The 14,220-nt window shown below is 40.1% G+C and overlaps 1 protein-coding gene and 1 non-coding gene across 2 annotated transcripts in view; one reads left to right on the top strand and one right to left on the bottom strand.

Moving 5' to 3' along the window:
- ZFYVE1 (zinc finger FYVE-type containing 1) overlaps positions 1–14,220 on the top strand; it is a 44,451-nt gene that overhangs the window by 11,281 nt on the left and 18,950 nt on the right. The window contains exons 3-4 of the mRNA XM_016134770.2: positions 8,147–8,651; positions 12,825–13,039. Of these exons, the coding sequence (XP_015990256.1) occupies positions 8,147–8,651; positions 12,825–13,039 (720 nt within the window). The remainder of the gene's footprint in view (positions 1–8,146; positions 8,652–12,824; positions 13,040–14,220) is intronic.
- On the bottom strand, positions 10,133–10,251 carry LOC118600732. The gene has a single exon (XR_004950124.1). It is a non-coding gene; the product is annotated as a 5S ribosomal RNA (ribosomal RNA).

Genomic DNA, 14,220 nt, shown 5'->3' with positions numbered 1-14,220 from the left:
TTTCCAGAACTAAATATAAATGAGTTTAGAGTTACATACTGTATTGGACTGTTCATGACATTCATCTTCTTTTCATTACCACATGAAATCGAGTTTGCTGCTTTTTTTTTTTTTTTTAAAGGATTGATCTAAAAAGGTTTTGGTGTTAAAGTGCAGCCCGCCTTGACCCCCATATTTGCAAGAGCAACCCCTGTTTCCACCTTGTAGTCCTAGTCCCCTCTCCTGATTTTTCTTCACACTGCTCATCACCATTTGACATGACATAAAACAAAAGTACATGACACAACACATGTACTTTTAAAAATCAACTCTTCATGGCATAATTTACAGAGTATACACATTTTAAGTGTACAGTTCTATAAGTTTTGACAAATGTATGTACACATGTGTAACCACCACCACAGTGAAGATATAGAACATTTCTGTTTCCCAAAAAGGTTCCCTTGTGCCTCAAGTCAGTCCTAGAAATCACTGATCTGTTCTCTACAACTAGAGATTTGACTTTCATGGAGTTTTATATAAATAGAAACATGCAGCACTGTTTTGTGTCTGGCTTCTTTCACTCACCATGTTTTTGAGGGTCATTCATGTTGCTGCATGTCTCAGTTCATTTGTTTTTACTGCTGGGTAGTATTCTATTTGTTCATCCATTCACTGTTGTTGGATGTTTTATATATCATATATATATATTAATTGTTTGACTCTTGTCTTTTTTTTCCCCATTAGAATGTAAGCTCCATGAGAGCAGTGACATTTCATTCATTGGGGTGTAATTCACATAACATAAAATTAACCATTTTAAAGTGAACATTTCAGTGGCATTCAGTATATTCACCATATTGTGCAACCACCACCTCTGTCTAGTTCTAAAAGATTTTCATTGCCCAAAAGAAAACTCCTATACCTTTTAAGCAGACCATTCCAGAGAACAGTGATTTTTAAAAATCTTTTTAATATAACTTTTATTATTTCTCAGCTATAAAAATACATCGACAAAGCATGTTAAAATACTGATACAGAACTACAGAAAAGTAGTAGCGGTATAAAGGATTTTATGATAAAACAAAGCCACTAATATCTCAGTCTTTTTTAATGTTACATTTACTTTTTAAAAAAACAAATTTATTAAGAAATAATTCACATACCATACAATTCACCCACTTAAAGTGTCAGTGTACAATTCAATGGCTTTTAGTATATTCACAGATATGTACAACCATCACCACGGTCAATTTCAGAACATTTTCATTGGGCAGTATTTTTTGCCTCTTCTCTTTGTCAGCATCTCGACAGCGTTTGGCACATAGTATGTACTCAAATAATATTTGTCGAATGAATGAAATGCACCGAGAATGTAATCATTAGTTCAACAAACATTTAATGAGTGCGTACTATGTGCTGGCAACTGAAGGACATACAAAAGGGCAGAAAGACACTGGGTTTACCCTTAGGGAGAGGACAGTCTAGTGGTACTAGAAGAAAAATATATAGAACTAAGGCGGATGATGTCAGCAGTATAGAACGGATATTATGGCAATTTAGAGAAGGGTGATATTGCTGGAGGGGTTACTATTGTTAATTGACTTTAAATAGTTATGTGCTATATTGTTACTTCAGCAGGGCTCCATTATCACATTCCAGATTGTATAGAAACTAGATCCCTCTCAATCCCCACCTCAGAAACAAAAGATCTCCTTATAAGGCTGTGTCATCAATTAAGATCTGCAACAACTATGAGGAGAGCACTTTAGTGAGTCTCTGGTGTAATAATAATTCTTGGAATCCTGTCATATCATTCTTTTGAAAACTTAATGCTTTCTTATGCATAATGTATGTATTATGCCATCTTGTAACAATTATTTTTTTCCCTAAATTGAAAAGATACATTTTGAGGGATGGAGTGGTAAGTATTGAGTAAAGTATCTTCCTTGTCCTATTGTCCCTAATTCTTTAAAGAGGCATTTATTAGAAACTTTCCCTCAGGAAGATTTTTACTTGGGATAATGGAATGAAATTCTGTAGTGGTGGTGATGACAGTGGCCCAGAGGCAAACCAGGACAACTACAGTCAACACTTCCTAGCGTTTAACTACATGACATCACTGTGCTAAGTGCTCCGTGTTCATCTCACTTAATCCTCACAGCATCCCTATGAAGTAGATTGCCTTGTTATCCTCATTTTATGGGTGAGAAAATTGAGGCCCAGAGAAGTTAGTCCGTGAGTGTTAGAGGCTGGTTGAATGAACCATTAATGGTAATACTACGCTGTTCTCTTCCACAGAGAATGTAGCATCTAGACATTTATGCTATGATTATTCATTTATTAACAAATATGTATCGATTTCGTATTATGTGTCAGGCCCTGTGCTAGGGCTGCAGGGGTGAAAACACAGGCCAGACCCCTTGCCAGTGTGGAGTACATTCTAGTTGGGAAGCTCAGAACTGGGATGAATGAGAACATGTTAATAGAGATGGTGCATTGAGGATGGATGGAGACTTTGAGCAAGGGAAGGGTTGAGTAAATTGCCCCTGGTGTGATCCAGGTAGAGGTGAACTTGAACTTAGCTCTTTTGTCTTATGTCTTGCCTGATACTTTTACTGCTAAGTCTCAGAGCCTTTACCAGACTTTATGTCTGTTTTTATAGTTGGCCAAATATAGGTATGCTGTGCCACTTAAAAGGGGAGCTAAATCTCCCATCTGGAAACTCCTTGGAAGAGTCCCTTGAGGATGATGTAGATCTTGAGGATGACTCCATATTTCCAGTCTGTCCTCAGAATTCGGCTTTGCTTTGGAAAGCTTTTTATTCAGATATAAATGGAGAGCTGAACTGGGTGAGGTCAACAACTAATCATGGAGCTAAAAATGATTCTTTTTAAAGAATTCATTGTGCAGATCTTCTCTGCGTAGACATGTTCTCTCTCCTGCTAGAGTAGGAGGAAAGTGGCAGGCAGTGTCTGTGAGGCCATGTGTCAGAAACACCACGGGTAGTTATAAGACATGGGAGGAGAATTCCTGATGTCTCAGGTAATGGAACACTTGGGGGACACCAAAGTGTAAGCAAGTGATCTTTGACCTTACCAAATGTGCTCAATGTGTTTGTGAAGCCAATCTCAACTTCAGTGGTCTTAAGAAAACATTTGATTGAGAAACAATTGTATTTTTACATGAAATTGTTGACACATGGATAAACACAAAGATATACACTTCTTTTAGGGTACAATGAAAAGAAATTTTCTGAACTTGCTAGTTGAGGAGACAGGTTTACTAGAACTTTTTGGCAATAGGGATTTGCTATTGGAATGGAACCTCCCTATCATTTGGACTTTAAAAATAGACTGGCTGCTGATCTGTTTGACACTAAGTCCTGCCTAAAAATTAGGCCATGGACTTAAATCATTGCCTGGAGTTCTTTTCAACATGATGAAAGTGGGTCTGGATTTTTTAGGGAAGAGTTTTGTCACCATCCACTTCTCCTTTCTCTCCCCTAGAAGAAGGAAAACGTTACCTAAGTTCTATATCTGTACTGGTCTAACATCATCAAGTCAGTGCCAGACACTAGATAAAGCTCAGTACATGTCTATTGATTAAATGAAGATAAGTTATAGTTTCCTTTTGGGATAATGGTCCCAGTTCTGATAAGAACAAGAATCTGGTTTGATTTCTTTGGGTTGTGTCTCTTCCTCTGAACTCAGCTAAAAATTGAATGAAAGCAAAATAAACCAGAGGTCAACACAGAAAAGTAATTATAGAAACTTACTTTGGGGATGACTATTGACTTAGGCTAGTTTTAGAATCTCAATGAGAGGTGTAAAATAATCTTTGTTGTCTCAGTGGTGGGATTTATTGTAAAGCAATAGGTTGTGATGGGAGCATCCAAGCTTCCCTTAGCTCTTGCTATTTGGGGAAGGATTTGATTTTTGCCCTCAGCCACAGGGAACACCTTTATAAAAATTCAAAGGACTGTTATGATTGTAGTTGGTACAAATTAGGTCATTTTCATCAAGAGAGGCCAGAACTGAAAGGATTGGAGCTACTTTCTGAGTTACTTTCCTTGTGGTTGTTTGGGGTTTAACTTCTAGACTCTGTGTTTCGTTGAACTTTCCTTTTTCCAAGGCTCTTTACTTCAGTTCCTTTTCCATTTTTTGCATTTCCCTTCCCAGACCTCCTCAGAACAAAGCCCATATGGTCATTTTTCCTGTATGATTCTCTGAGGGCTAAGAAGGAATTTCTTGAGGGAGATTTTCATTATCCTGTTGCTTGCTTAGGTCAGAGGTTGACTGCTGGACACTTTTCACTGCTCTGAATTCTAAATTGGAACAATGGATATCACTGAGTACAGTTATACTTCATTTTAGAAGCTCCACTGGAACTCTGTACAAAGTGAAAAGCTTTGTGGGTGAAAGAGAGATGTACTGTTCGGTTTCTTAAAGATTGGTATGCTATTAGATGGTCACTTTACTAAGAGTCAGCTATAAAGCCAGTATTAATATGTTGTTTTGATCAGAGAGAAAGGAGTCATCAGAAGCAAGCAGCAAGATCATTTTGGGTAGAGTCGGTTTGGCTCTTACTTCATCGCTGATTTAGTCTCCGAATGACTAACTTCTGAACAACAAGCAGGTTCAAGCCCAGCTGCTATTGCTGTGTATCAGGATGTTTTCCCAGTGTCTGGTCTTTAAATAATAATGGGTAATTATTGAGTGCTTACAGTGTTCCAGGCTTTGTGCTATGCCCTTTATGTGCTTTATCTTATTTAGTCCCCTCTGTATCCCTAGGGGTTGTAGAATCTGTTATCTTGTTTCCCTGAGGCTTCAATAGTTAAATAACTTCCCCAAGGCCACACAGTGGCAAAGCCAGGAGTGGAATTCCAGTGTTTCTGATTGGTCTGAGGTCCGAGAGATGGTCTGGCAAGCTAGGGGTGGGGTGGGGTGGGGGTACTGGAGACAGAAGTTGGGGGGTTGGGCAGGCTTTGGTATCACTCCAGCTTTCGATGTTTTGAAAAGGCTGAGGACCATTTCAGACAGGTAGAGTTGGGTGGCCAGTTGGCCTGGCTCAGAGTCAGGTAGCTTATTTCACTCCAGGAATGGAACATAGTGGGATCATTGATAGCAAACAGGCAGAACAAGCAGGGCAGGAGCCTTGTTCCCTTCTGGTTCCTTCTTTTCCTCATCAAAGGGAATCTTATCTTTTCCTCCCCTAACTGAAAACCAGTCTTGCTACCACGTAGGCCTAAGCTGTTCTCTCCTTCTGGTTCATGTAAGGATGAATTGAGTAGTATAATAGGGAACAAGAAATGAAAGGTAGGTGAATTAAAAATGAAGCATGTTTTTTGTGTGCAAAGTATTTTCTCACTTATCTATTTATTTGATTAGCTACCGCTATCCAATCAAGGGAGGCAAAGATGGTTATATCCTCACTTTACACAAAAAAACGCAATCATTGCATGTTCAATGATTATTTAGGGCTGTCAATAGAAAAACTAGCTTAGGGCTTTGAGCTCCTTACCCCAGAATTCTTTGCAGTGAGTGGACTCAGATGCATATGCCCAACACATGAACACGTGTCTTTAACATACCCTAGGACACCAGGTGCCAAAATAATATCCCCAGTTGCTGATATGGAGGGTTTTATTTTCATCCTAAATAAATAGTTAACATATATATTATGTACATCATTTAGTGGTCACTTAATCAGTGTGGGTACTGAGACAATTCTGTACCTAAAGATTCCCATTTGCCCCCTTTTCAGGCACCTGTTCTTACGTATCTGGATAGTAGTTGTCGTTTTGTGGGCTCGCAGATTTATGACAGTAGATTTCCAGGGCTGAAAGTCCCTAGGCCTAGTCATCTTTCCAAGGACTGTTTAAGAAGGTGGATGGCTCTTACAGTGAGTGAGCCACCCTGACATTACCTGACTTCTTGCTGGTAGAGGTTTATGGAGCTTTTGTTTTATTTGTCTTGCTGGCCAGTGTAGCAGCTTGGAACCAGGCTGGCTGAGTGACACTGGTCCAAAATGGGCTGTTATACCCCCAAATGGGGTGTAACTTCTTGCTCTCAGTTGTCTGGGAGATCAGTGAACTCATCGCCAAGTTTATCGAATGCCGCTGCGTGTGGTAAGCCCAATGGATGATACTGGTGAAAAAAAGTGATTAAAATACCTAGTAAAGTGCCTGGCATTTATTTTTATTCATTCAATAACTGGATATTGAGCTCCCCCTCTGAGCTATGTTGTGTTCCAAGAGCTGGGGATGTAAAGATAAAAGTGAAGGACACTGTCACTGCAGTGGGCATTTAGTAAGTTGTTGGAATTATCATTAGCATTAAGGCTTCTAATGATGTAACAATTAGTGAAGCTATTAGTAGATAATGACTGGTTTACCATCTCAATTATGGGAAATGAGGGCTTATATTATCACACCCGTGGTCTGTTAACATTTCTCTAACTGTTCTTTATCAAACCAGCACACTCTTAAATATCAGGAAGGTTTTTTTTCTCTTATGGCTGGAGGATACTTGCTGTAAAGGTTCATCACTCCTTTAGCTGGAATAAAACATTACCTGTTTGGATTAGTAGATTTGATCCTGGGGTTCTGCGTTCTGCGAGTATTGGCCCTGAGCCTCTTTCTGGAGCTCCAGTCTGATATCTCACTGGCACTAGGTTTCTTCCTTCTCGGCCTTACTCTTTATAAGGACTGCTGTGTTCTTTAAACTGTAAACAGAAATTATGGATGGATGAAGTTTGACCAATAATTATTTTTAAATCACAGCTTGATTGAGATGTAATTCACATACCATATATTTCACCCTTTTAAAGTGTACAAACTAAAGTGTTTTTAGTATATTTGTGAAGTTGTATAACCCTTACTACTGTCTAATTTCAGAGCATTTTCAACACCCCAACAGAAACCCTGTACCCATTAGCAGTAACTCCCTAGTCCCTTCTTCCCCCAGCTTCTGGCAACCACTAATATACTTTCTGTCTCTGTGAATTTGCCTAGTGTGGAATATTTCGTATAAATGGAATCATAGAATGTGTAACACTTTTTGTCTGGCTTCTTTAACTTAGCACAATGTTTTCAAAGTTCGTCTATGTTGTAGCATGTGTTAGTACTTTATTCCTTTTTATGGCTGAATAATATTCCATTGTGTGGCTATACCACATTTTATATATCCATTCATCAGTTGGTGGACATATGGGTGGTTTCCACTTTTTGGTTATTATGAATAATGCTGCTGTGAACATTCATGTTTAGGCTTTGTGTGGACATATGTTTTCAGTTTTCTTGGGTGTATATACCTAGAAGTAGAAGTACTAACACATATGGTAACCCTATGTTTAACTTTTTGAGAAATTGCCACACTATTTTCCAAAGTGGCAGTGCCGTTTTATGTTCCTACCAGCAGTGTATGAGCATTGCAGTTTCTCTACATCCTTACCAATGCTTGTTATCATTTTTTGATCACAGCCATCCTAATGGGTGTGAAGTGATGTCTCATTGTGGTTTTGATTTGCATTTCCCACTGACTAATGATGTTGCGCGTGATTTCATGTGCTTAATGGCCGTTTGTATATCATCTTTGGAGAAATGTCTATTCAAAAAATTTTTTTGTTTGTTTAAAATTTAGGTCGTTTCTTTAAAATATTTAATTAGGTTATTTTTTTTCTTTGTCGAGTTCTTTATATACCCTGGACACTAGTCCCTTATCAAATGTATGATTTACAAATATGTTCTCCCATTCTTTGGGTTGTCTTCACTGTCTCAATTATGTTGCTTGCAAAACGAAAGTGTTCAGTTTTGATGAAGTCCATTTTATCTATTTTTTATTGTATGTCTTTTGGTGTCATATCTAAACAACCAGTACATAATCTAAAGTCAGAAAGATTTGCTCCTGTGTCTTCTGAGAATTTTATAATTTTAGCTCTCTCATGACCACTAAGTTCTTATACTGTCTGAGGCTTTGAAAATTCCCGTTAGCTGTTTGCTAGGGAAAGGACTGGCTGTGAGGCTGTTATCCTGGGGCTTCTTTCCCTTGCTTTCTTGGCAAGTCAGTCAAGGACCTTGACTCTGGGAAGCACTTGTTCTTCTTGCACATGTGTCTAGCTATTTTGCCATCTCTCTATTTCATTGTCTTTATTTTTATTTTTTAAGGTAACGAATGAAGAAGACTTTATTAGGAAGTTGGACTGCAAACCTGATCAGCACTTGAAGGTGGTTTCTATTTTTGGAAATACCGGTGACGGAAAGTCTCATACCCTCAATCACACTTTCTTTTATGGCCGTGAGGTCTTCAAAACCTCCCCTGCCCAGGAGTCCTGCACTGTGGGAGTGTGGGCAGCATATGACCCAGTCCACAAAGTAGCAGTGATAGACACGGAAGGGCTTTTGGGGGCTACAGTGAATCTAAGCCAGAGAACACGGTTGCTGCTCAAGGTCCTGGCCATCTCAGACCTCGTCATCTATCGAACTCATGCAGACCGGCTGCATAATGACCTCTTCAAGTTCCTTGGGGACGCCTCAGAAGCATATCTGAAGCACTTCACCAAGGAGCTCAAGGCTACCACTGCCCGCTGTGGTCTGGATGTCCCCTTGTCCACCCTGGGCCCTGCTGTTATCATTTTCCATGAGACTGTGCACACTCAGCTACTGGGCTCTGGTGAGTCGATGGAGTACTTTGTCACAGATTGACTTTTCTCAGTACAGGGCAGCCACTGGGCTGCAGTAGCAACGTGGTGGTTGCTATTACAACCTTATGTCTGCTTAGGAAGACATAAAGAAGTGTTCGTAGAAGGATGGAATGAACCAACCGTGCCAAAATCTGTTTATGGTCAGAGTGAGGATTGAGAATTGCCTAATGGCTTTAGCAAAATAGAGGTCCTGGTGATTTGCATAAGATCTCTTTCCCAGGGATGGTGGGTGTGAAAGCCTAATCAGCGTGGGATTGAGAGAGAATAGAAGAAGAGTGAAGGTAATGAGTATATTCAACTCTTTCAAAGAGTTTTACTGTGAAGGGAAGCAGACAGATGAAATGATAGCTGGAGGCTGGTGTGGGATTTCAAGGAATTTTCCCTTTTTAAAATTTATGATGTGAGGTATCGCAGACATTTGCGTACTGATGGGAATGAGTCACTGGAAAGGGAACAGTGCAGATGTAAGAGAGAGCAGGAGCGTTGGAGTGATACAAAAGAGGAAGGGGTGGCCTTAGGAGCAGGACAGTTCATTTATAACAATGGGAGAGAAGGTAGAGTATACAGACACAGCAGCAGGTAAGTAGGTAGGTGTGAGGGGTGTGTGTGTGTGTGTGTGTGTGCGCGCGCGCGCGCGTGTGTAAGTTGCTTTATTGTTTCTGTTTGCTTAGAGGAAAGATCATAGGCAGCAAGATCATCACCTGAGAGAGAGGATGAGGGAACAGGTGCAGCAACAACAATTGGATGCAGGTGGACACAATAGTGTTGGCCCCTAACGCAGTTACACTATTTATCTGTTTATTCCATCAACGAAGTTTATTAAGTGCACAATGTCATGTGCTGAGCCCTGGAGCACTGAACTGCAAAACAAACAAACAAACAAACAAAAAACACTTCTCACCTTCAGATAAATCACAGTCTAGCTGAGGAGACTGCAGGTGTTCTACAGTAAATGTAGGTGCTGGAGCTGTGTGGGTACAGAAAAGGGACACATTACATGGGATATAGAAAAAGAGGTGACCTTTGAACTCTAGAGACTTGGCTAGATAGAGGAGGAGGTAGAGATGCTGTAGGAGGAGCAAACCCCTAGTGGTTTTAAGGAGCAAGTTGTGTCCAGGGAACTGCAGCTAGTTCTGCTATAGCTTCCCAGATTCCATTCTAGCCCCCTTCAGTGCACCCCCACACAGCATCCAGAGAGATCTTTTTAAAAGCTTAATTTATAATTTAGATCATGTCATACTCCTTCTTGCAACCTATCAGTGGCTTCCCACTACATCAAAATAAAATCCAGACTCTAAACTATGGTGTCCTCAGGCTAACTCTTGTCTTCATCTCTGAACTCTTTCCTCCTTTTTTTTTTTTTTTTTTTAGGTGAGGCAACCCTTGGTTGACCTCACAGATTGTAAGGACCTTGTCAGCTTACAGTCAATCCCTTATTTTTTAATTTTTACACCTACAGCACCTGGTCTTCCTAGGTGGTCTCCCATCCAAGTACTAACCAGGCCCAACCCTGCTTAGCTTCTGAGATCAGATGGGATCGGGCTTGTTCAGAGTGGCATGGCCGTAGACTGAACTCTTTCTCCAGTTATCCTCCTCCGTTCCCTCCCCCTGCTCATTAAATGCTCTCCCCACTTCATGTGTGTACATGCGTGCATGCCTACTCCGGTAGCCATCCTAGCCTTTTCTCTGTTCCCGCCTTTGCATATGCTACTCTTTTTGTCTGGGGCACTATGCTCCCAGCAAGCCATACTTTTCTTTAGTTTCAACTCAACTCTTATCTTGGAGGCTTTGCTTACTGTCTTGTGTAAAGTTGTCCTTCTTCCATTCTACCTGTTGTGCTCTTATTGCATCACCCTGTTCTTTTGCGTCAGAGCTTACTTGATTTTCTTTTTTTTCCCATTAGAATGGCAGCTCCACAAAGTCAGGAACCTTGCCTGTCTTATTTATTGCTGTATCTAAAAAGCTAAGTGCTTAACACACAGTAGGCTCTCATCAGATGTTTGCTGAATGAATAAATGAAGAGGCTCAGTGTGTCCGAAGCATAGATTGTACGAGAAGGAATGGTGGAGATACTCTGTAATCTGAGTGTGGATAGCTTTAACTCAGTCTTCAAGTATGATAGCACCTCCTAAAGGATTTTAAGTAGGGAGTTAGATGTTCAGATCTCTGTTTTGAAAGGATCCCTCAGCAGCCTGTTTCAGGATGAACTGGAGGCAGCCTGTTACATGCCTGGAGGCGAGGAGACCAGTAGGAGGTATCTAGGTTGTAGGTGAGAAGTGATGGGGGCTGAACCAGAGCAGTGGCAGGAGAGAGGTGGACAGACTGGGGCCATCTTAAGGAGTTAGAATCTGAAGGATCTGGGTCTAGTGGGAAGACAAGACATGTAAATGTTTCAGAATGGAAAAAGAAACTCATAGCAAGTGACTGTAAGGTAAGGAGAGGAGGTTGGAAATGCTGACTTTAGGATGCCTCCTGGGGTCAGCATCTTCATGCGACTTTGGATCTTTACAGCTCAATTGAGGGGAAGGTTCATTTTCCAGTAAAAGGCTTTAAAATAACCAGCTCTTAAAAAATAACTTTTCTTTCTTTATCTCTCTTTCTTTTCCTTCCTTCCTTCCTTCCTTCCTTCCTTCCTTCCTTCCTTCCTTCCTTCCTTCGTGCTGTGCACTATGCTAGTTTTTTTTTTTAATAATATGCTAACTTACTGTATCTTTGTTATTCAGCTGAGTCAATAGCAGCCCATTTTACAGATGAAGAAACTGAACTGAGAGAGCTTAAGTTATGTAACCAAGAAGGTTCCAGCTAGTAAGTTACAAACTTGGGATTCAAAACAAGGTCTTCTAACTTCTAAAACCAGATGTTTCTGGAATACCACTCACTGCCTCTACTTGAAACCTTGAGATGGAATTGAAGCAGCCAGAGTTTATGCAGGGTAGAAGGACCGGTGTCAGAACCGTGGGCAAATTGATAATTAAATTTTTCCGTCTTATAGACTTTCTGATTTTGTTTGATCATGTTCCATTTCTGGATAGAAGGTTTCTAGGTGGGAGTTAGTAGGCAAATGAATTATCTCTGCTTTACAAATGAGCAGACCCAAGCTCCCATAATCGTTTGGGAGCAGTGATTATATGTCTAGGGACAAGCTGTGCGATATGGTTTTGAGGGCAAGTGAAGTTGATAAGGCTGACCCCCGGGGTAATGCCTGTTCCTTCCGTCAAAACTTACTGCCACAGGAAGAATTTAGGAGAAAATAGGTTTAGGGATTAACTGCAGAATTTTGGTTACTTCTCTTTGATGACTTGACTCTTAAAATTGAGCTAAAGTCATATCTCCAGTGTTAATAGAAGTGATTTTTGTTGTTGTTAAAAATTAACAGAAATTTAAAAAGTTCTTGCAGCTTTTACTTCCAAAACATTTATTGAATCCATACTACCAGTCCCCAAATTTCTAAGTAATTTTTAGTGAAACTATGGGGAGGTTCGTACTCTCATACATTGGTGTTACTTCATGGCTTCACCAATATAAGACCAGCATTTTCAAAGTAGCTATTTATTTTAAGTGTCATCAGTAGTTTGGTGGTTAAATATGTTCACAGGATGGAAGACTATTTAGCTGTTAAAAAGAACAAGGAACTTCTCAGTATGTCATGACAAGGACAGATACAGTAGTTAATAAATGATAAAAGCAGTTGCATATGCATATTGGTAAGTGTAGGAAAAAAAGTGTGAAAAGGTAGACATTGAATTTTAGTTACTTTCGGGGAATAGGGGGGAGAAGAGGACATTTTTCCTTTTGTATTTTGAATTTTTTATGAGCAGATTAAAAAAAAAGACTCTTCCTTGAAGTATAATACACATACAGAAAAGTGCACATTATATCAAAAATGTGTAATGTGATGAATTTTCACAACCTGAATGTACCCGTGAAATCAGGACCAGATGACATACCAGCGCCCTTCATTGAAGCTTTTCTCAGGCTCTCTTCTAGGCAAGAGTAACCTGAGTTCTAACAGCATAGATGGTTTTACTTGTTTATGTTTTTTATATGGAATTGGACTGTGTATTACTTTCGTAATGAAAGATAGGTGACTTTTTGTTTTTAAAGGAAAGTTACTGTTCATGTACCTGTTTCTCTTTGTCCAGATCACCCATCAGAGGTGCCAGAGAAGCTCATCCAGGACCGGTTCCGGAAGCTGGGCCGCTTCCCTGAAGCTTTCAGTTCCATTCACTACAAGGGAACAAGGACTTACAACCCTCCCACAGACTTCTCTGGGCTTCGGCGTGCTTTGGAGCAGCAGCTAGAGAACAATACCACCCGTTCTCCCCGGCACCCAGGAGTCATCTTCAAAGCCCTGAAGGTCAGTTGGCTCCTGCCCCTAGTGCTTCTCATGGGGGTTACCAGTTGGTGGTGAGAACACTCAGTTCTCCAGCTTTAGTTTGGTGCTAGTGATTGGAAACCTGGCCTGGAAAGAGGTTATAAGAAAAAGGAGCACGTGAGTGCAGTTTGCACCTGTCAAATGATCTCATCTTGCTAGGAGCCACAAATACAGAGGAATCTTGGCTGATAGTTAAAAAGTGACAGGTCTTCATCTTAGAGAAAAACTAGACTTTTAGGGAATAGGAAAAAGCATTCATTTCTGGGTAGTGTGGCTGACTTGGTGTTGAGGCTCAGTTATCTGGACAGCCTTGGTGCTTTTCTTTATATGAACTCTGCCTTATTAATTTATTCAAGAAGGCAGCATTTTATAATCACTATGAATGGAAAACTAGTATCACAGGTAGAAATTTGGCCAAGACAGAAAACAGATACGCAATAAAAATAATTGCTTTTTATTAAGTACCAAAGTTCAGAGGACCATATATGGATTCGTTCATTTAATCCTTATATCAACTCTGTGAGCTAAGTACTATTACCATCTTTATTTTGCAGGTGAGGAAACCAAGGCATAGAGAGGTGAAGTTATTTCACATAGTTCCTAAGTGGCAGCAAGCATAAACCCTGGTCGTTTACTCTAGAGCTCCTTCTAATAACCAGGAAGACTCTACTGCCTCTCAACAAATAAAATACTATGTTATTTCCTCACTTGAGACTGTTGCTCATGGAAAGCTCTAAAACGGGGACTTGTTTTTTCTCTATTTGAAAGGGAGATTAGCAGTAAGTGTTCGGGAGATGCTAAAGATACAGTATTACCTAAGTGAGACTATCCTCTTAACAGAATCTGAAATTTTGAAAAAGAATTGAAAGGAGACTAATTTCTACTGTGGAATTTGATGTTATTCAGTGTATCACTAAAATCATGTTGTGCGCCACCTAAAATTCATCTTGTATACACCATTGATGTGAGGCCTACCTTTTGGGAAACCTCTCTTAAGCATCGTATCTTCCTCTCTTACAATCTTGCGTATCCCAACAGTGGTATCAGTGTATTGTTTTGATAATACACCAAAATCCCATTACAAAGTGCCTTGCTGTTCCAGTTTCCCCTGTCCTGATAATAGATGCTTCTTTGTATCAGAGGCACTGCCACCTAGGTGGGCT

The sequence above is a fragment of the Rousettus aegyptiacus genome, unplaced genomic scaffold (assembly GCF_014176215.1).
Source record: "Rousettus aegyptiacus isolate mRouAeg1 unplaced genomic scaffold, mRouAeg1.p scaffold_m13_p_3, whole genome shotgun sequence".
Classification (NCBI taxonomy): Eukaryota; Metazoa; Chordata; class Mammalia; order Chiroptera; family Pteropodidae; genus Rousettus; species Rousettus aegyptiacus.
The sequence above is the reverse complement of the archived record's forward strand: the minus strand, read 5'-3'. Positions and strand labels throughout refer to the sequence as shown.